General features: G+C 36.5%; 1 protein-coding gene across 1 annotated transcript in view; it reads right to left on the bottom strand.

Annotated features, from left to right (window-relative positions):
* Positions 1 to 1,227: 1,227 nt before the first annotated feature.
* The window catches only part of PDS5A (PDS5 cohesin associated factor A), a 76,230-nt gene continuing 55,557 nt past the window's right edge, over positions 1,228 to 21,900 (bottom strand). Inside the window, exons 25-30 of the mRNA XM_034670955.1 lie at positions 11,987 to 12,119; positions 11,286 to 11,405; positions 8,185 to 8,247; positions 7,258 to 7,403; positions 5,761 to 5,869; positions 1,228 to 1,584 (exon numbers count right to left, since the gene is read on the bottom strand). Coding sequence (XP_034526846.1) covers positions 1,228 to 1,584; positions 5,761 to 5,869; positions 7,258 to 7,403; positions 8,185 to 8,247; positions 11,286 to 11,405; positions 11,987 to 12,119 — 928 coding nt within the window. The remainder of the gene's footprint in view (positions 1,585 to 5,760; positions 5,870 to 7,257; positions 7,404 to 8,184; positions 8,248 to 11,285; positions 11,406 to 11,986; positions 12,120 to 21,900) is intronic.

Raw genomic sequence — 21,900 nt, 5'->3', positions numbered from 1 at the left:
AAAGAGGAGGCAGAGGGTAAATATGATGTTCTAGGTCAAAGATCTAGATCTGAGGAGAAAAATAATAAATTTGCCCCCAAGAACTTTCATTATTACACTTATTAGTCCATAAAACTAGAAGTGAGTAGGAGAATCACCCATTACTTAGATCAGGTTTGGGCCTGGATCTGCTCCCATGAGATGTTGTAAAAGACAGCCTGAGACACTTAAAATATAAGAAAATATAACATGAATGGTAATTTAAAAAGTGTACTTTTAACACATACGCTTCAGGCAACACTATACTTTATAAAAATACTGAAGCAGGATCGTAGGGTCATCCTGAGATGATCAAAACTGTCTCTCTCCTACAAGGAATTCAGATGCTTACAATCTTATTCAAGGGCAGATGAGGTAGGTACAGATACAGAAAGAAAAAAGAAGGGGGAGGGCTAAGTTCTAACTGTAGGCCAAGTATGAAAGGAGCCGACTTCTAGATCTCCAGCTGGAACACCACCATTACCAGGTAGAGAAGCTGAAGTCCCAGACCAAGAATGATCAAAGGTGAGCTGCTGGGAGGTAGTTTCACTGGAGGGTGGGGGGGAAGAGGGAAGTTGTTGACATATATTAAAATGAACTCTAACAAGAGGAATTCAAGAGCAGGAGATATGTGTTTGTGTGTCATGACTTCTGTCTTCTCCATTCTAAGAACCCCCCCCCTTTTAAAAAAGATTTTATTTATTTATTTGACAGAGAGCAAGAGCACACAAGCAGGGGGAGCAGCAGAGGCAGAGGGAGCAGCAGGCTCCCTGCTGAGCAGAAAGCCCGATGCAGGGCTTGATCCCAGGACCCCAGGATCATGACCTGAGCCCAAAGGCAGACGCTTGACTGACTGAGCCACCCAGGCGCCCCATTCTGAGACCTTTTTACCCAAAAGGTAGCCCTTTAAAAATTAACTAAAGCCCATATAACTATGTGAAGGATACCGAGCAAAATTTAATACTGTCCTTGCTAGTAAGCAGAAAAACAAAACAGGATATCCTAATTAAAAATTAAACAAAAGAAACAAGATCTCTCTTCAAATTGGCATCCTGGAGGTTATGAGATCAAAAGAAATGCCATTATAACCTACGCAGGAAAACCAAGGGCAGTTTTCAGTCCCAAATGCCTCGGTGTTTGGGGGGGACTGGCACATACTAAGAATAGGGCAAAATGTCTAAACTGACAGTTCAGAAAGAATGGCGTCCATTACCTTTGTAAGTCAATCTGTCTCTCTGCTGGTGCTGCCTTTTTGGCTACATCTTGCAGTTTGGGTGCTTTGGCATTACCTGCTTCCAGACCCCCAGGGCTTTCCTGACTGACCGCGGCTCTCTTTCTTCCTTTGCCAAGAGGTTTGTTTATGTCATCATTTTTGGTTGCATTGCCCTGAGATTCAGACTTGGGTCGGCGTCCTCTCCTGGGTTTTGAAGGGGCAGGTGGTCCTGATTCATCTGCTTTCTCATCTGTTTTTTGTTGGATGTTCTCTGTACCAGCTGCTGCTACACTTCTTTTCTTTCCTCGGTCACTGCTGATGTTGCTCTGGGTAGTCTGATCAGAACTGATCTCCTAAAAGAGCACAAAACAATTCTATAAACACAAATTCCTTAAATATCAATGATCTGTACTGGAAAGAAGTATTTTCAAAGTATTTTCGAGGAGCTGGAATTCCAAGGCTTCTAATGAACTCCTTGAGGGTAGGACCTGAGAGCAGTGCCTACCATGGGGCACGGCACATATAATCTATGCAGTAAATGCCTATTAAAATGCACAGGTGGTCTACAGAGAGAAAATCTACTCAGTTTTGCTTTCACACTCATTCTAAATGAAAAGGTCCTTTTAATCGATGGTATGCTCTAAATTTATCATTTTTTAAAAAAGGAGAGCATGTTTGCATAACTGAATATGCTCTTTATCTATGATGCCCCTTTGACTATAATAATTTCTGTAATTCTGTGACATGAAGTTCTTCAATTTCTCACTCTGCTCATACATTCTAATTTTTGTCACTTTTTTGCTGCAATCATTAACCTTCTACTTTCTTCTGAACATTTTTTTCTCTAGTTTACCAAATATATATGTTAAGTCATCTAAAATGTTCAAAGTAATAAAATCCCATTTTAATATAATAGATATAATGGACTTTAATAGTTTTTAGAATAGAAAGTGACCTTTATACAAAGGATATTTAGGAATCACAATTTTAACTGATAAAATTTTAACTGATTAAAGCAAGACAAAGGAGCACTACCATCATCTAAAAAACGAGTTAATCTTTTCAATTAGCTAATTTTCATTTTCCCCAGAAAATCTTTTCAGAATGACTGGGTAAAAAATATTTATAAATCTTTCATGATTCAAGAAAATTTACTTAAATGGGGGCGCCTGGGTGGCACAGCGGTTAAGCGTCTGCCTTCAGCTCAGGGCGTGATCCCGGCGTTCTGGGATCGAGCCCCCACATCAGGCTCCTCCGCTATGAGCCTGCTTCTTCCTCTCCCACTCCCCCTGCGTGTTCCCTCTCTCGCTGGCTGTCTCTATCTCTGTCGAATAAATAAATAAAATCTTTAAAAAAAAAAAAGAAAAGAAAATTTACTTAAATGAAAACTCATGAAAATAGTAATTTAAGTGAAAAGATTCACAAATCAGTGTTACACTTTGCTGGGCAGCAATGTCAAGTGTTCTACTTTCTCAAGGAAGCAATATGGAAATATCTAAACTCTGTAATACATTTTACTCTTTGACTCAGGAATCTCACTACTAGGAAGTAAGCTCATAGAAATAAAAATCACCAGTAAATGTTTGATGCACATGTAATTTTTAATGTACCATTGTCTGTAGTGGCAAAAAAGGGGAAAGGAAATATTTATGTGTATACACATGTGAAAATGGTTAAGACAAGAATAAAATTAACAGATTACTTTTCAAAAGGAACAAAGACTGCATTAAAAATCATGCACATGACTGTACTTACACATTTATGAATATTATGTACATGTGCATATGTTTAAAGAACTCATTAAAAGGGAGATGAAAGAGGAAAACAACTGGTCAACCACAGGTATGAAGAAAAAGAAGCCTCCTTAAGGACAACAGTGGCAGCACTGCTTGCCTGAATCCACGGGATATGTCTTGCTTCTTTTAACCACCTCCCTGAGTCATCCTTCATATTACAATTTGATTTCCCTCACAGAGTAAATAATAGGAGAGAATGTCCTGATTTTCTTTTTCTTTTTAGCAATATTTCCATATTGCTTCCTTGAAGAAGTGGAACTCTTGACATTGCTGCCCAGCAAAGTGTAACACTGATTTGTGAATCTTTTCACTTAAATTACTATTTTCATGAGTTTTCATTTAAGTAAACTTTCTTTTTTTAGAGATGGGGGGTGGGGGGGCTGGGGTGGGCAGTAGGAAAGGGAGAGAGAGAATCTTTTTTTTTTTTTTTAAGATGTTATTTATTTGATAAAGAGAGACACAGCAAGAGAGGGAACACAAACGGGGAGTGGGAGGGGAAGAAGCAGGCTCCCCGCTGAGCAGGGAGCCCGATGCGGGGCTCAATCCCAGGACCCTAGGATCACGACCTGAGCCGAAGGCAGATGCTAAACAACTGAGCCACCCAGGCGCCCCAGGGAGAGAGAGAATCTTAAGCAGCTTCCACACCCAGCACAGAGCTGGATCTCAACATCACAACCCCGAGATCATGACCTGAGCCAAAATCAAGAGTCGGACACTTAACTGACTGAGCCACCCAGGCACCCCAAGAATGTCCTGATTTGTAAATACCCATATCTAGTTTGCTGGATAATTTTTATACACATAATATGTTGGTTTACACATTAATCTCTTTGAAAAATTGGTTAGCAAGAAACACTATCTTAGATCTTAGTGTTTTTTTTTTTTTTTAAAGATTTTATTTATTTATTTGAGAGAGAGAGACAGCCAGTGAGAGAGGGAACACAAGCAGGGGGAGTGGGAGAGGAAGAAGCAGGCTCCCAGCAGAGGAGCCTGATGTGGGGCTCGATCCCACAACACCGGGATCACGCCCTGAGCCGAAGGCAGACACTTAACCACTGAGCCACCCAGGCACCCCAGATCTTAGTCTTCTTTTGGTATACCAACAAGATAGTTTTTGAGCCTGGAAGACTGAGGACTCGGATTTTGGAAAGAAATGACAACATCAACTTATGGGAGACCTGCCTAGGAAGTGATTAAGTTTTGTCAAAATACAACTCCTGTGTGTTGAAGGCTATAGCGAATCTGTTAAAACATTCTTTGGAGGGGGTACCTGGGTGGCTTAGTTGGTTAAGGGTCTGCCTTCAGCCCCTCACCCTGCTCGTGCTTGCTCTTTCTCTCTCTCTCAAATAAATGAATGGTATCTTTGGGGGAAAAAAAAAAGGAAAAAGTAAAAGAAAAAAGAAAACATTCTTTTTTTTTTTTTGTTAAGAAAACATTCTTAAAAAAATTCTGTGGAAGTGTGAAAAAGTTCAAATAAGGGTTTGGAACAATATTATAGATTAATCATAAGGTCACATTTTGGCTTCTCAAAAATTAGAATTTAAATATCACATTTTTCTATTATTAAAGTATAACTGACATATAACATCAATTTGTATCTTACACAGAATTTTGTATCACAGGAGAGTAAGGTTATAGATAATTGTTAATGCCAGATAAACGTTTTTATCTCTGTACCACCTCTTCCTAAACATGTTAAATATGTTTAAATGAATGTCTATGGCAATATGCATTTCTGAATCTAAGTCTGATTACCTGAAGACTGTTTAATTCTATATAAGAATCCCACAATATTCAAGTCTATTGGTTTCTAAATTCCAAGAGTTTTGACAGTGAGAGGCTCTCTGTTACCTGAATCTACTGACATACTGAACTTCATATAACAAACAGCAAGAGGTTGAATAGTGAGAGACTGATCTAAAAATGTATCCTTATCTATTCAGTTTGAATTCAGATAATGAGCTTGCACAGTTCAGCTACTGTGGAATAACTGTACAGTCTTGTATTTTATGTACCTGATGGTGATTCCTAAAACATTTGATAACACTATAAATATACGGTGGGCAATACAAAGATAAATATGTTGAGAATATGATTCTGTAGGAAAAGATGTAATAGTATTTCCATGCCACTGCTACTGAGGTAAGTTACTGGTTTCATTCTATAGTTAAGCAGAAGCTTAGAGAAGTCAAGCAATCTGCCTAAGTAAACACACAGCCAATGAGTGGCAGAGCCAGGACTCTGACTAAGGTCTGATTCTTACCAATGTTTCTCTCCTTCCAAAAAGTTTTTAAGAAAATTGGGTGCCATATTTATAAGGTCAACAATAAAGAATGTAACAAAAATTCAAATATATTTTAAAAGGTTAAATCATAAATTTAACTTTTAAAAAATAGAAATAAAACAGTGTACACATCCCTCATAGGAGTCAATAAACTTTTCAAAGTAAGATGTCAGAAACTCTCAATTCCTAGTCTTTCAAGTTTTGGGAGACGTAGTGTGGGAGACAGATACTGTTAGGAGTGACTACATAAACTCTTGAAACGAGTGCTTGTAGGCAGAATCATTTTTTGGAGAGTGGAAGCATGGTAAGCATAGTGAGAGGTGGTACACACAAATGCAGAATAGAATAGGTAGTATATATTAACTTGTTAAGTGGGGGTTTCTCAACATCTACCATGAAACTGTAATCATCTCTGGGAGAAATCCATTTGTTAAATTTTAAAAATTTACCTTATTCTTTACCGGGTCAATATTCTTTACAGGTGTGACAGAGATAATTCTCACAGGGTTCTCTTCATTTTCACTAACTCCAGTTTCTACTGCCTCTGAACTCTGTTCCCTGTTGAAGAAAAATAAACCAAAGCTTCTTTATTTCACCACACGGACAGATAGCCTACACTTTCACTAACCAATAAGGAAGCAGAAGCTTATGGTAGTTTAGAAGCCCAGCCAAACGAAGCAACATCAGCAAGATTCAGGTGTTCTGTGGTTACAGACCACTGCTGTTATTATATCATGTTATTGATTCCCTTTCACCGTACCAATTTAAGACACCAGTGACTGCCTAAAATCACCTGACAGAATGATTAGCTGTCTAGAAACAGAATCATACAACTATTCTAAGACTTTCTCTTGGGGGTAGAAAACCCTAAAACAAGTAAAAATACAGTGATAGATGTATTACAGATGGTGTATAGTAGAGCTGTCTCTAGTCTGTGCGGTTTTTTTTTTTTAAGATTTTGTTTTTAAGTAATCTCCACGCCCAACATGGGGCTCAAACTCACAACCCTGAAAGCAAGAGTCGCATGCTCCACTGAGCCTGCCAGGCGCCCCTCCAGTCTGTGTTCTTAATGCTCTGCAAGGGAGAGGGGCTGGAAGAAGACATCACAGGGGAGGTGTTTGAGACCCACCATTTCTCTAACCACAGATGTTCCATGCTAATTTATTTTATATTTTGGGGTTCTACTGCTAAGAATGTGTTTAAAACAAGACCAACTGAGTTTATACTTAAAATTTCATGAGTAAGAATAAAATCTTTAGAAGCTTTAATTTTTAGTGTTGATAAGAGTAGGGTCAGGTGGAAATTTTTATGCAGTAGCTAACATGGTAAAAGACTTGACATGTTAAAATGAACATGGAATATTCTTACAAGTAGAAATGTTATAACAATGTTATCTTAACTCATGCTATACTAATTTGAGTTAAAAATTAAAAAGCATATAAATTCAATTTATTTAAGAGTTATATGTTCACAGTTTTCCTAAGTGTTCAATTTTTTTATATAAACATTTCCATGTAAATTAGTTATACAAGATATTCTTAAATTTGGGTTGTGTGGGTGGCTCAGTCAGTTAAGCCTCTGCCTTCGGCTCAGGTCATGATCCTGGGGGCCTGGCATTGAGTCCCGTGTCAGGCTCCCTGCTCAGTGTGGAGTTTACTTCTCCCTCTACCCTTCCTCCCCTCATGCTCTCTCTCTCTCAAATAAATAAATAAAATCTTAAAAAAAAAGTTCTTAAATTTGTTCCATTTACTTTTTTACACACTCGGAATGTTATATGGGTTCAAAATGTAATTTCCATCACTAACTGTACTAAAACTCAGCACTATTATTTTATGCCAAAATGTTTTCTAAAGTCTATTGTTGTAATCTAGTGCCTTAGGTAAAAATTAAAAGATGAACCAAGTAGTGAGTGATAGTAAAAAAAACAAGTGGAGAAAAAAAATTGCCTTGATCGATTTCCGGTTGAAGGGTTCAGTTCTGAATTTACATTAATATTGCTTCCAGTCTCAGCTCCAGTGCTTCTAACATACGGTTTCCTTCCCGTTGCTGATAAAGGCTTGTTTACTGCACCTAGTACTCCAGCAGGTTTTGGCTAAAAATTACACATATGCATGTTATTTTATACTTACTGTAAAGAAGTTACATAAATTTAGACACATGTAGAAGATAATGTTTAGCCTAAGCCAAGGAATTGTTCTTACTCTGGAAAGTTAAATTCTAAATTTATTAGAAATGATAATTTTGCAAAACCGGTTTTGTCTGAATACAATTACAAGTCTCAAGTATTACTTCTACATAAAAATAACTAGGCAATATTTAATTATTTCTTATTGCTCAAAATAAAAAGTGCCCCTAAACACACAGTGAAATACATAAGATATTAAAATGTCTTACAAATAAACTATTAAATGTATATAATAATAGTTTAGACAGTGTTTTTATCAAAAATTAAATCTCTCTTGCTCTTTTAGGTGTCATGATACTTTTAAAGAACATAAATTATCTAACTCATTAATACCTTAAAATTATTTATAGAATATAAATTATCTAACACATTAATACTTTAAAATTATTTTTTTAAAAATCTTATATATCTAAATTTATTATACCATTTTTCAAGAAAATCAGCTCTGTGGATTCTGAGTAACTTGAAGCCTACTAGTACTGATGAGAACACATGGTCGTAATTTCAAGAGTCACTTACGGCAGAAAAAAGCCTGAGAGAACAAAGACTTTAGATGCTACAATCTACAATACAATCCTTAAGAATCAATAACTATAAGATCTGTGGGACATTTAGAAGTTATTTCTAAGAAGAGCAGAAGTAATATATATATGAGATAAAGATTTCCAAATTATCTAGTACATAATACCTTTCCTGTTAACAGAAGTACTCTGGTCTCTTCTGAAATATAACTCTTGTCATTACAGAAATCCTACCAAAAAAAAAAACAAAATCAAGTGAATATGTGTATTTTTACTGTCCAAATAAGACTTTTCAGGCACTGTGCCTTACAATAACAATTACATTTGGGCCAGCATACACATTAATTCCTCAAATAAAGCATATTTAATGAACCATGTCATTAAGTCTAGCTTTAACTCAATGGCACATAAGACTTGGAAAATATCAGAGTTCGATTACTTAAATTTTAAATAAAACACATTCCTATTTTTTTCCATATAGTTCAGGGCAAATAGTCTCCAGGTTATTCAATGAGCTACTTTCTTCACTTTATTGTAAAATCTACTTCATCTGGGATCCCAACACATCCAAAATGGTACAGTGCATATATTAGGCACTTAATATTCAATAAAATAACTCTACACTGGATCTCAAGAAAATTATCCTCATTAAAAAAAAATCGTCACTTCAATTAAAAATATTGTGTTTCTTAGAACCATAAGAAGACTGTCCAAATCATGCAGATAAATACACTGCCAAAATATAAGTGAATTATAATGTTCTTTGGCGGCAGTGATATTTACTAGTCAATAAATGAATTAAATCTAATGTGGACACTAATGGTACTTTCTTGAAAGTTTTATCTATATGAAACTTAAGTATCCTTTGATACTTCCGTTAAATATCTGGGGATTAGCACACATATAAACCACAATGGTGTCACATAAGTAAATTGATTCACTATGACCAAGAAGTTTATTAATTCTTTTAAGTAAACTCACTTAAAAAATAATCTTTTTTTCTTTCCTTTTATTAAGTTTACCTTCACACTGGTGTCTTAGGAAAGAACAGATGGCTTAAATGTGCCTATAAAGAAATCACAGTTTTGGCATGTGTTCCAGGCACAGCTGTATCTTTTTTTTTCCACAAAGGCTTTTATGCAGCTAAAATAAATGTTACAAAGCCTGGGCATGAAAGTTCATTCACTTTATTCATCAAGATATACTACAGCCTCACTAGGCTCATTATCCTAATATGCCTAGTTTCCTAGTGTTTGAATTTATACCAGATTAAAAGCAACATATCAGAAAAGGAAATGAGGAAAGCTGTTCATTGAAAACAAAAAAAGTACTTCTTCAGAAGGCTAAAACCACTAAGTCTCAGATACCAAAACAAAACCAACTAAACTCTGGTATAGTGACAAACAGCTTTTTTTTTTTTTTTTTAAAGTAGGCTTCACACCCAACATGGGGCTTGAACTCACGACCCTGACATTGAGAGTGCCCAGAACGAGCATCACATGTTCTACTGACTGAGTTAGCCAAGTGCCCTATAGCAATTGAATTCCTTTTTTTAAAAAGATTTATTTATTTGAGAGAGAGAGAGAGAAGGAGAAGATAGAGGAAGAGTGAGAAGCAGACTCCCCACTGAGCAGAGAGCCTGATGTGAGGCTCGATCCCAGGACCCTGGGATCATGACCTAAGCCAAAGAGCTACCCAGGTGCCCCAGCAATTTAATTCTTGATGATGGGATCACGATTTTATTAAGATTCTATTTGGGTACTATTCTGGTCATGATAACCCTAGGTCAACAATAAAGTAAATTTAAATTCAAGAGCTCAGGTAAGACTATTTATAAAGATCAGTACATATTTATTTAGAAGGCAAAACTTTGCAATCTTTATTATTCCTATCAAAAACTAGGCACAATGGGGTGCCTGGGTGGCGCAGTCGCTAAGTGTCTGCCTTTGGCTCAGGGCGTGATCCCGGCGTTATGGGATCGAGCCCCACATCAGGCTCCTCCGTGGGAGCCTGCTTCTTCCTCTCCCACTCCCCCTGCTTGTGTTCCCTCTCTCGCTGGCTGGCTATCTCTGTCAAATAAATAAATAAAAATCTTTAAAAAACAAACAAACAAACAAAAAAAACCCACAAAAAACTAGGCACAATAAGTGAGGAATAATAAATTAAAGAAAATCCGTTTAAAATTTTTGTCAAAGTATGGCACTGAAAGTAGGAAGCTCCATTTCCCAGTATGTTCTTCTGTCAAATACTCTAAGAGAGGGTATTACTCTGAATATTCGGAAGCATATCCTAAGGTTTGAAAATGTATAAAAAATTTTTAAATGACATATTTTTTCCAATTAAAAATATTTAGGACTCTGGGGGTGCCTGGCTGGCTCAGCTGGCAGATGATGTGACTCCTGACCTCAGGGTCCTGAGTTCAAGCCCCACACTGGGTGTGGAGCCTACTTAGTTAAAAAAAAAAAAAAAAAATTAGGATTCTGTTTTTTAAACAAAGCACAGGAAAGTTAAACTTCCAAATACTTCCTTAAAGCAGGAAATAAAATTCCAATTAGTTGGAAAAACAAAGAGCTTTAGTTAGCTGGAAAATTTACTTACATGGAAAACTTAATTTGCTGATAGCAGAACAAATGTTGTATTAATTATTACTACCACTTATTGAATGCTTACTATGTGACAAACTCTCATAAACATAAAATTATAGACATAATATTAATAATTATTCATAGCTATTATCACCTGCATTTTAGAGAGACAGAAATAGAGGCTTAGAAGAGTTAACTTGTCTGAAGTCCCTAATGTTAGAAGCTGCTGATTAGAATACTGGTTTATCATTTGCCAAGACCAATTCTGTTAATTCCAACACTTTATTTCACACACACACACACACACACACACACACACACGCATATTTATATTTATACTGTACTATTTTATTTCTTGCCTGATAAAATACAGCATTTTAATAAAGTGAGATTAAAATAATGTAAGAAATCTGAAAACTCCTCTTACATACTAGAAACATCCAGAAGGAATAGCTCACATAAGAATACCACCATAAAGCCTGATTTGCATTCTCCAACTCTGTAAGGTGAGAACAGCATTTGTTCAGGGCTTTGGAAGATAATCTCCCATTCCTTGATAGAAATACAAAGAGATATTTCTTACTCTGTAGAGTCAAGACAATCTACTATTTGCCACTAGGGTTGATGGTAACTGAAACTTAAATCAGTTTATCATGGTAGAACTATGAAGAGAAAAAAATTACCTTTTCAGGTTGTGTAAAAAATTTCATTGGAAGGACGGGATCCTTTGGGGAATCTGCATTGCACAAAGCACTTTTACTATTTATAACACATAGAGCCACATCACATACTGTATAAAGTTTCTAGGGAGGAAAGAAAAAAAGATCATATATAACTTTCAGTAGCACAAAATAACCACAAGCACCAATTCTACCCGATGTATAAAATGAAATCGAAAGAGGGATATGTGGGTATTATTTATTCCTAGAACAGTTCACATTTGTGTTTGCATTTCTTCTTATGTAGCCTCCTGGTAAAAACAAAAAACAAAAAACAAACAAAAAAGCCCTTTACTTAATTAACATGAATGCTGAGTATGCATTAAAAACAAATCAAACCAAACCAAACCAAACCAAGGGAAATACACAAAAAGGAATATCTACTTGTCTGTAACTTACTACAAGTTTGTAAGACAGCAGAGTAGTAAATTTTATTAGTTCTTATCCCCCTGCTCCATAGAAGTTTTAATGTCTTTTTCAGGGTAATAAACATTCCTCAAATAACAGAATTCAATTATAATAAAATACAATAAAACTGACCATAAATATGTATTTTTATGAACATTCTGTAATCTAATTTATTATGTAATGGGAAAAACAAGTGGGACAAAGACCATAATATTTTTTCCTGTAATTAACACACACTGGCCTAACACATATCTTACTTCATTTGTCTTGGACTCATCTGGAGACTGGGCATCTTTTGTTAACTTGATGTTCTCTGCCATCTTCTTCATAAAGGCATGGCTATTGTTTTCATTCTTTGTCATTAAAACTTCAAGCATGAACCATAGGCACCTAAATAATAAATACATTCGCCTATTAAAAGAGACTAAATGTAGGTGCTTTTTAAACACCTTATTGGGAAGGTCTGTTGTCTGGATATAACAAAGTAAGAGTAAAATATAAACTAAACTATAAAATATTCAAAATGAAAACACAGCTTAATACAAGAAAGTCTGACAGTTTCACGAGGCATGTAAAGATTCATTCTGTAGGTATTCAGTAAACATTCAGATGATTCGACGTGTGTCATTGCCCAGCAACGACGACAAAACCAGCAGGCAGCAAAGTCTTTCCATTTTGACTATTTGCAAACTATGCAGGCCTAGGATTTGTATGGAATTCTGCTGTGATGGCTCCGAACCGCACGTGCACGGTAACCATTCAGCTAAGCAGTCACATCTCAAACTATTTTTGGTTTTCCACTTACTACTGTACACTCCTTTAACACAAAATATCTGAAGGGAACACCTGAATTTCTAAGTAAAAGTGAATCCCAAATCAGGATGAACATTAGAATTCTTGGGGAACTAAAATCAACAAATCTAGGGTAAGGCCTGTTTGTAATAAGTTCCCAGGATGATTCTCAGGCAACCATGGGACTTACTGCTTTACTGCATCAATAGGGGAGAAATCATTTGATGATTATGTATGCATACTTCTTTGCCTATATTCTATGTAAATGTTTCGAGAGACTACTGTAAGGGGGAAATTTAGCACTAGATTAACGGAGTTCATTTTTAGTAAACCTGTTTTAAAAGAACTATTAAAGTGAGTCCTTCAGGCTGAAATAAAAGGACACTAGACTGCAACTTAAAACCATAAGAAGAAATAAAGAACATTAGCAAACAGTAAAGTAACCAAATAAGCAAATATAAAAGCCAGCATTACTGTAGTTTCAATTTTAACTATTATTACATAAAGACTTTAAAGGCAAATGCATGAAGTAATAATTACATCTATGTAAACGGAAATAATATAAAAAGATATAACTTCTATCACAATATCAATACTAAAGGGAGAGGGATAGAGATAAATAGGACAAAGTGTTTGTATACTATTGAAACTAAGAGGCTATTATTCAATCTAGGTTGTTAGGAATATTATTTGGAATCTCTAAGAAAATAACTAAAAATACATAGAAAAGGGAATCAAAAAGGTTCACTACAAAAAAAACAAGTAAATACAAAGAAGAGAAGCTGTAATGAAGATAATTAAGTAACAACATATATAAGACAGAGAAAACAAATAGCTATATGGCAGAAATAACCCTTAACTGGTAATTACTTCAAATGAAAATAGATTAAAGCTCCCAATTAAAAGGCAGAGATAAGCAGAATGGAAAAAATTAAAAACAATCCACCTATATCTGTCTACAAGAGATTCACTTAAGGGATGTAAAACCACAAAGCATCTAAAAAGTAAAAGGATAAAAAAAACATATTTCATGTAAATGATAACCAAAAGAGGGCTAGTAGCTATTTTATGATCAGACAAATAGATTTAAAGTAAAAAAAAAGATTGTAAGAGACCCATAAGTACTACACTGATAAAAGGTTCAATTCAGCAAGAAGATATTACTATGATAAAACACATACAAACCTAACAGAGCCCCAAAATTACATGAAGCAAAAATCGACAGAATTGAAGAGAAACAGATGATTCTGCAGTAATAATCAGAAATTTCAATACCTTTTTCTTTCTTTTTTTTTTTTTTATAGATTTTATATATTTATTTGAGACAGAGAGCATGAGAGAGCACAAGCAGGGGGAGCAGCAGCAAGGCAGAGGGAGGATGTGGGGTTTGATCTCAGGACCCTGGGATCATGAACTGAGCTGAAGGCAGACATTCAACCAACTGAACCACCCAGGAACCCTCAATATCTTATTTTCTTTTTTTAAAAGACCTATTTATTTATTTTAGAGAGAAAAAGAGAGAAAGTGTGAGAATGAGCACAAACGGGGGGAGGGGCAGAGGGAGAGAATCTTCAAGCAGACTCCTCACTGAGCGTGGAGCCTGATGCAGAGATCAATCCCACAACCCTGAGATCATGACCTGGGCTGAAACCAAGAGTTGGATGCTTCACCAACTGAGCCACCTAGATGCCCCTTCAATACCTTATTTTCAATAATGGACAGAATAGCCAGAGAGAAGATCAATAAGAAACAGAGGACTTGGTCTGATTCAAGATGGTGATGTAGTAAGACCTCGAATTCACCTCCTCTCAGGAACATACTGCGTCTACAGCTACATATGGAACCAACTTCTTCTTAAAAAAACCTAAAGGCTGAGTGAGTGAATGATGACTACACATTAGGCAAACATGAAAAAAAAAACAACAAAAAACTACATCAAAGTGGGTAGGAGAGGCTGGGACACAACCTCACCATGAACCCCACCCCTGGTGCTGCAACCCACAACTGGGAGGGAACTCAACTACCCGGAGCTTCTTCCTGAGGAGTGAAAGGTTCAAACCCCACACTGGTCACCCCAACTTCTAAGACAGGAACTTCAGAGATGAGTCCCCAAAATGTCCCATAGTGGGACGCACAAGTCTGTAGTAATCTGAAAAATGCCTCTTAAAGGGTTTGTGTGATGGAACTGACCTGCCTCCAGGCCCAGCTCAGAAGCAGCTTAAAGTGAAGAACGTTAACCTGCTTAAAACCTCAACCTGAGGGGCAGGCATCTAATTTAACTCACACATCTAGGAGCCTGCTGGAACATCCTCCAGGGATGGAGAGTGGGGAGTGCCATCTTTGCATTCTCTCTTTGCTGTGCTCCAGAGAACAAGTAGCTCCCAGAAGGGAACCTTTACATGTGTCTGGTGCCCTGATTTTTGTGGGTGCTGCCCAGCGGGACATCTCTTGAATGCCTGGCTCTGGAGAACAGAGGAGCTTGTGTTTCTGGTCACATAAGCTCCTGGTCACATGGGAATGTAATAATCACCTAGAAAGGAATTCAGAACCCTCCCTGGTGCCCCAATTTTTGTGATTGCTGCCAAGGGACACTTCTACATCACCTGACACTGGTGGCCAGTGGGGCTTAGTTCCTGGGTCCCCAAGGACTGCAACCAATGCACAATGAGTGCCCAAAGAGCTACCGGCTACCACCCCTCCTGGGCATAGCAAGAGACAACTGATCCAAGAGCCTGGTTTTTCTGTGAAGTAGGCCTATTAGCTAATCATCATAACTGTGGCCTGAGGGGCAGGCTTCTAATTAAAACAATCACCTAGAGGCTGACTGAAATCCTTTCCAGAGACCTTGGAGGGCAGGTGCTATCTTCACGCTCACCCTCTGCCATGCTCCAGAGGGCCAGTGTCTCCTGGAAGGAAGCTCTGAGTCCAGTGCCTGATGCTCAGGGGGTATCCCTTAATCACCTGGCTGTGGTGGCTGGAAGGGCTTGCATTCCAGGGTCCCAAGGGACTGTAGTAATCAGAGGGACAGTTGCTGGCAGGCTACCACCCTCAGGACACTGCACAGATAGCAGACTGAGGCATACCTTTAGTTTTTCCTGTCAAAAGGCCAAGTTGTCCTAGAGCTTTGGACTAAGGGCAGGACTTAGGTTTGCCACACATTTAATGGCATATGGTGCTTCTCAAGGAACAGAGGCTATAAATGCCATCTTGGTGCTCTCAGTCTTTCTCCAGCTTGTTGGGTGTCTCCCAGAAAGGAGCTCATATACTCATTTGGAACCCTAGTTTTTGTGAATGCCACTAAGGGGACGTACCTCAGGACTGCCTGGCTCTGGTGGTCAGTGAGGCTTAAACTCCTGGCCCCTCAGGACTGTATATATCTGTATACTTTTAAAAGCAGCTGCCTGCAGGTTTGGCCTCCAGTCAGTCTGAATCTAGGTGCAGAGATCCTCCATTATGGGACACTGACAGCTCTTGGTACATCCTTAACTACTGGGAGCTATTAAAAATATAACAGGCTGCTTGGATAAACTCAAAGTTTTGAGAGATGACCAAGAGCTGGGGTAGAGCTGAATGAAAAGGTTCAACTCCTCCACAAGGTCATTCCTTCAAGACTGGAAAAGATGGTTGCTTCATCTACTGTATAGAAACCAATTCAGAGGGTCAAGCAAAATGAAGAAACAGAGGAATATGTTCCAAATGAAAGAATAAGATAAAAAAGCCTTAATGAAAGAAGATAAGTAAATTTATTAAGAGTTTAAAGTAATGGTCATAAAATGCTCACCAAACCGGGGAGGAGACTGGATGAATAGAGTGAGAACTTCAACAGGGATGAAATTTAACAAAGTACCAAAGAGAAATCACAGAACTGAAGCATATAACAATGGAACTGAAAAATACAATAAAGGGGTTCAACAGCAGACTAGATATGAAACAGAAAATAAGGATCAGTCAACCTAAAGAAAAGGGAGTAGAACTCACCCAATCAAAGCAGCAAAAAGAAAAATAAATGAAATAAAAAGTGAAAATAGCTTCAGGAAATTAAAGGATATCAAATGGACTAATATATGAATTGTAGAAATTCCAGAAGGGAAGAAAGAAAGAGGTAGAAAACTTATTTGAAGAAATATGGCTGAAAACTTCCTGAACATAGGGATGGAAATGGACACCAGATCCAGGAAGCCCAGACAGTTCCAAAGCATACTAACCCAAAGAGACCTACACCAAGACACATTACAACTAAAATGTCAAAAGTTAAAGACAGGAAGAGAATATTATAGCAACAAGAGAAAAAAAATTGTTAAATATAAGGGAATCCCCATGAGACTATCTAACAGATTGTTCAGCACTAATTTTGCAGGCCAAGAGAGAGTGGCACAAGATATTCAAAGTGCTGGAAAAAAAAAAAACAACAACAGGAATATTTTATCTGCCAAGATTATCTTTCAGAATATCCAGAAAAGTAAAAGCTAAAGGAGCTCATCATCACTAAACTGGTTGTCAAAGAGATGTAAAAACAGAAAAGAAAGGACCCTAATTAGTAACAAGAACACATGTGAAATAGTATCACTGGAAAGGTAAATATATAGTATAGTAAAGGTAGTAAATTACTTATAAAGCTAGTATGAAGGTTAAAAGACAAAAGTAGTAAAAACAACTATGATTCAATAATTAGTTAAGGTATATACAAGATAAAAAAAAGCAAAATATAACATCAAAACAAAATGTGGGGAGGAGAGTTAAAATGTTGAGATTTAGGGGCACCTGGCTTAGTCGCTTAAGTGTCCGCCTTTGGCTTAGGTCATGATCCCCAAGTCCCAGAATGGAGCCCCATATTGGGCTCCCTGCTCAGCAGGGAGACTGCTTCTCCCTCCACCTCCCCCTGCTCCATCTCTTTCTCTTGTCTCATCTCTCTCAAATAAATAAAATCTTTAAAAAACAAATAAATAAAATAGAACCCCATAAAAATTTTTTTAAATGTTCAGATTTAGAATGGGATCAAACTTATTAAGTTGTTATCAACTTAAAACACACTGTTATAAAGTTGTTATATGTAAGCATCATGGTAACCACAAAATAAAAATGTGTAGTAAATACACAAGAGATAAAAAGGAAAGAATATAAGCATACCACTAAAGAAAGTCATTAAATCACATAGAAAGTGAGCAAAAGAAGAAGAAAGGAACAGGGAAGAACTACAAAAATAGCCACAAAACAATTAACAAAATGGCAATAAGCACATACCTATCAAAAATTACTTTGGATGTAAACGGATTAAATTCTCTAATAAAAAAAACCAGAATGGCTGGATGGATTTAACAAACAAGACTCCTATATATGCTGCCTACAAGAGACACACCCAGTGAAAGTGAAGAGGTTACATGCAAACGGAAACCAATATAAAGCTTTAGTAGCTACACTTGCATCAGACAAAATACACTTTAAAACAATGACTGTATTAAGACACAAAAAAGAGTGCTACATAATAAGGGGTCAAAAAAGAAGTAGATCTAACCTTTGTAAATATTTATATGCCCAACACAGAACACCTAAACAAATAAAGCCAATATCAACAGGCTTAAAACGAGAAATACAATAATAGTATTTATATAATAATTATAATTTATGATATATGGGGACTCTAATACCCCAATTAGTTAAACGAACAAATCATCCAGACAGAAAAACCAGGAAGAAAACTTTGGTCTTAAACGACATGTTAGACCAGATGGATTTAACAGATATTTATAGAACATTCCACACGAAAGCAACAAATACACATTTTTCTTAAGTACACATGGAACATTTTCCAAGATAGATCATATGTTTAAGCCACAAAACAAGTCTTAATGAAGACTGAAATAATATCAAGGATCTTTTCTGACTATAATGGTTTGAATTCAGAAACTAATTACACAAGGAACACTGAAAAATTCACAAATATGTAGAGATTCAACAAAATGCTACTAAACAATCAATGGGTCAAAGGAAAAAATCAAGAGAGAAATAAAGGATATACCTTGAGACAAATAAAAATGGAAATGTAACATACCAAAATTTATGAGATGCAGCAAAAGCATCTAACAAGGGAAGCTCTTTTTTTTTTTTTTTAAGATTTTATTTATTTATTCGACAGAGACAGCCAGCAAGAGAGGGCATACAAGCAGGGGGAGTGGGAGAGGAGGAAGCAGGCTCATAGCGGAGGAGCCTGATGTGGGGCTCGATCCCACATCGCTGCGATCACGCCCTGAGCCGAAGGCAGAAGTTCAACCGCCATGCCACCCAGGCGCCCCTAACAAGGGAAGTTCTAACAGTGAAATTCATAGTGATAAATGCCTATCTTCAGAAACAAGCTAATTTTACACCTGAAGGGACTAAGAGAAAAAAAGAACAAACAAAGCCCAAACTTAGTAGAAGAAGTAAGGAAATAACAAAATTTAGAGCAGAAGTAAATGAAGCAGACTAAAATGGCGAGAGGTAAAAAAAAAAAAAAAAAGAAAAAACTGATGAGACCAAGAGCTGTTTCTTTGAAAAGATAAAACTGACAAAACTTTAGCTAGACTGACCAAGAAAAAAAGAGGAGAGGTTACAACTAATACCACAGAAATACAAAAGATCATTAACAGAATGCTATGAAAAATATGTTAACAAACTCAACAACCTAGAAGAAATGGACACATTTCTAGAAATATACAACCTACCAAGACTGAATCATAGAGAAATAGAAAATCTGAAAGACCAATTACTAGTAAGGAGATTGAATTAGTAATTGAAAACCGCCCAACAAACAAAAGTCTAGGACCATATGGCTTCCCTGGTGAATTCTACCAACATTCAAGGAAGAATTAATACCAATTCTTCTCAAATTCATCCAGAAAAGAGAAGAGGAAGAGACTCTTCCAAAATCATTTTACAAGGCCAGCACTACCCTGATACCAAAACCAGACAAGAATGCCACAAAAAAGAAAAACTACAGGCCAATATCTCTGATGAATAAAGATGCAAAAACACTCAACAAAATATTAGCGAACTGAGTTCAACAATACATTAATGAAAGGATCATACACCATGATTGAGTGGGATTTATTCCAGGGATGGAAGCATGGTTCAGCATCCATAAATGAATCAATGTGGTATACCACATTAACAAAATGAAGGATAAAAATCATACGATCTCAATAGATGCAGAAAAAGTAAATGACAAAATTCAACATCCATTTAAGAAAAAAACTCTCAACAAAGTGGGTATAGAGGGAACATACTTAATGTAATAAAGACTACATATAACATCACATACTCAATGGTAAAAGCTGAAAGCTTTTCCCCTAAGATCAGGAACAAGACAATGATGTCTACTCTTCACTTTTATTCAACAAAGTACTGGAAGTCCTAGCCAGAACAACTAGGCAAGAAAAAGAAAAGAAGTAAAACTGTCACTAGTTGAAGATGAGATGATATTATACATAAAAAATCCTAAAGACTCCATCAACAAAACGTGAGAATAAATTAATCCAATAAAGTTGCAGAATACAAAATCAATACACAAAAATGTTGTATTTTTTACACTAATAATTATGAGAAAGAGAAATTAAGAAAACATTCCCATTTGTAAGTGCATCAAAAATAATAACACCTAGGAATATACTTAGCCAAGGAAGTGAGAGATTTATATATCGAAAACTATAAGACATTAATGAAAGATACTGAAAAACGCACAAATAAATGGAAAGATATTCTATGTTCATGGACTGGAAGAATATTGTTAAAATGTCCATACTATATCAAAGCAACCTACGGATTCAATGCAATCCTTACCAATGGCATTTTTCACAGAACTAGAAGAAATAATTCTAAAATTTATATGAAACCATAAAAGACTCTAAACAACCAAAGCAAACAGTGACACAAGTTAATAATTTCCACAAAGTTAAAAACCAGTTTGAAAAACATATTATTTAACACTTCAAATCACATGCTAACTTAAAACAATTGTTCAAAGATCCTAAAAAATGTTGCATGTTAAACAGAACAAAAAAACATGTGCCAGTAATTTCAATTCCAACTCCAATTACTTCTTGTATGTCAGGACTCTTCTTCCCACATCATAGTTACCTCTCTTAAGTCTAATTCTTCTTCCACGTGACTGCTTTGCAACTGAAATATGCTAAAACATCCTCTAACATAGACCTTGTGTTCTAGGCAAACACATACATCACGTTTTCATTTTACGGAAGTGCTTTCTGAGAAATGCAAACTAAAAGTTAAAAAAAAAACCGTAAAAACAAATGTAAACATTTACAAGATAAACAAAAAGGAGAATTGGAAGACATTTTGGGAATTAACTATTCTATCTCCTGCATTTTATGGGTAAGGCAATTGAGGGCCAGAGAAGTAAAGTTTTTAGTTACACAGCTGGGACTAGAACCTATTTATGTGGCTTCTTAATTTAAGCCCTAAAAAACTTTTTTTAATGTAGACTTATTTTCAAGCATTTGAAATAGAAAGACAATATTACTGGAATCATGTATTGGAAGCTACAACAACGAAATGGCAAGCCTTCAAAACGTAAAGAGCTCATAGCCCAATGCTTAACAGTAATGTTGGACAAGATATAAGATCTCTTCCAATTAAGATACTGACACATTTTCAGTAATGAAAGCTGTAGGAGGTAGAGATAAATGTTGATTACAACCTTAAATTAGACCAGGAATAAGGTTTAATGTCACACATACAAAAATCATAATACTTTTATTTATTTTTTTAAAAGATTTATTTATTTATTTGAGAGAGAGAGAGAGAGAGAGCACAGAGGGAGAATGAGAGGGAAAAGCAGACTCCCTGCTGAGCAGGAAGCCTGATGTGGGGCTTGATCCCAGGACCCCAGGATCACAACCCAAGCCAAAGGCAGATGCTTAACCAACTTAGCCACCCAAGTGCCCCCAAAATACTTTTAAATACAAGTTGAAGGTACCAATTTAAGAATACAAAGCAAAATCATAATAAAAGGAGAGAAAGTAAATACTGCTTTAAAGTTTCTTGGAGGTTGGAAGCAAGGCAATCAAAGTGGTCGCCGTTGGCCACTGGGCATAACTGTCCCACCTTGTCTCCCTCAGTGCAACCCATTGGCTCTCCAGCAAATCTCTGAGTAACGAAGAAAATCTGAAACTGTTTGGGAAATGCAACAATCCAAATGACTATGGGCACAATTATAAGATTGATCCTGTTACAGGAATCGTTATGGATTTGACCGACCTCAAAGAGTACATGGAGGAGGCAGTTATGAAGGCCCTTGATCATAAGAATCTGGATCTGGAAAATATTCCATGCTCATGGATCGGAAGAATTAACATAGTTAAAATGTCCATGCTACCCAGAGCAATCC

This window comes from Ailuropoda melanoleuca, chromosome 11 (assembly GCF_002007445.2).
Source record: "Ailuropoda melanoleuca isolate Jingjing chromosome 11, ASM200744v2, whole genome shotgun sequence".
Lineage (NCBI taxonomy): Eukaryota > Metazoa > Chordata > Mammalia > Carnivora > Ursidae > Ailuropoda > Ailuropoda melanoleuca.
This window is presented reverse-complemented; position numbering and strand designations above follow the sequence as displayed.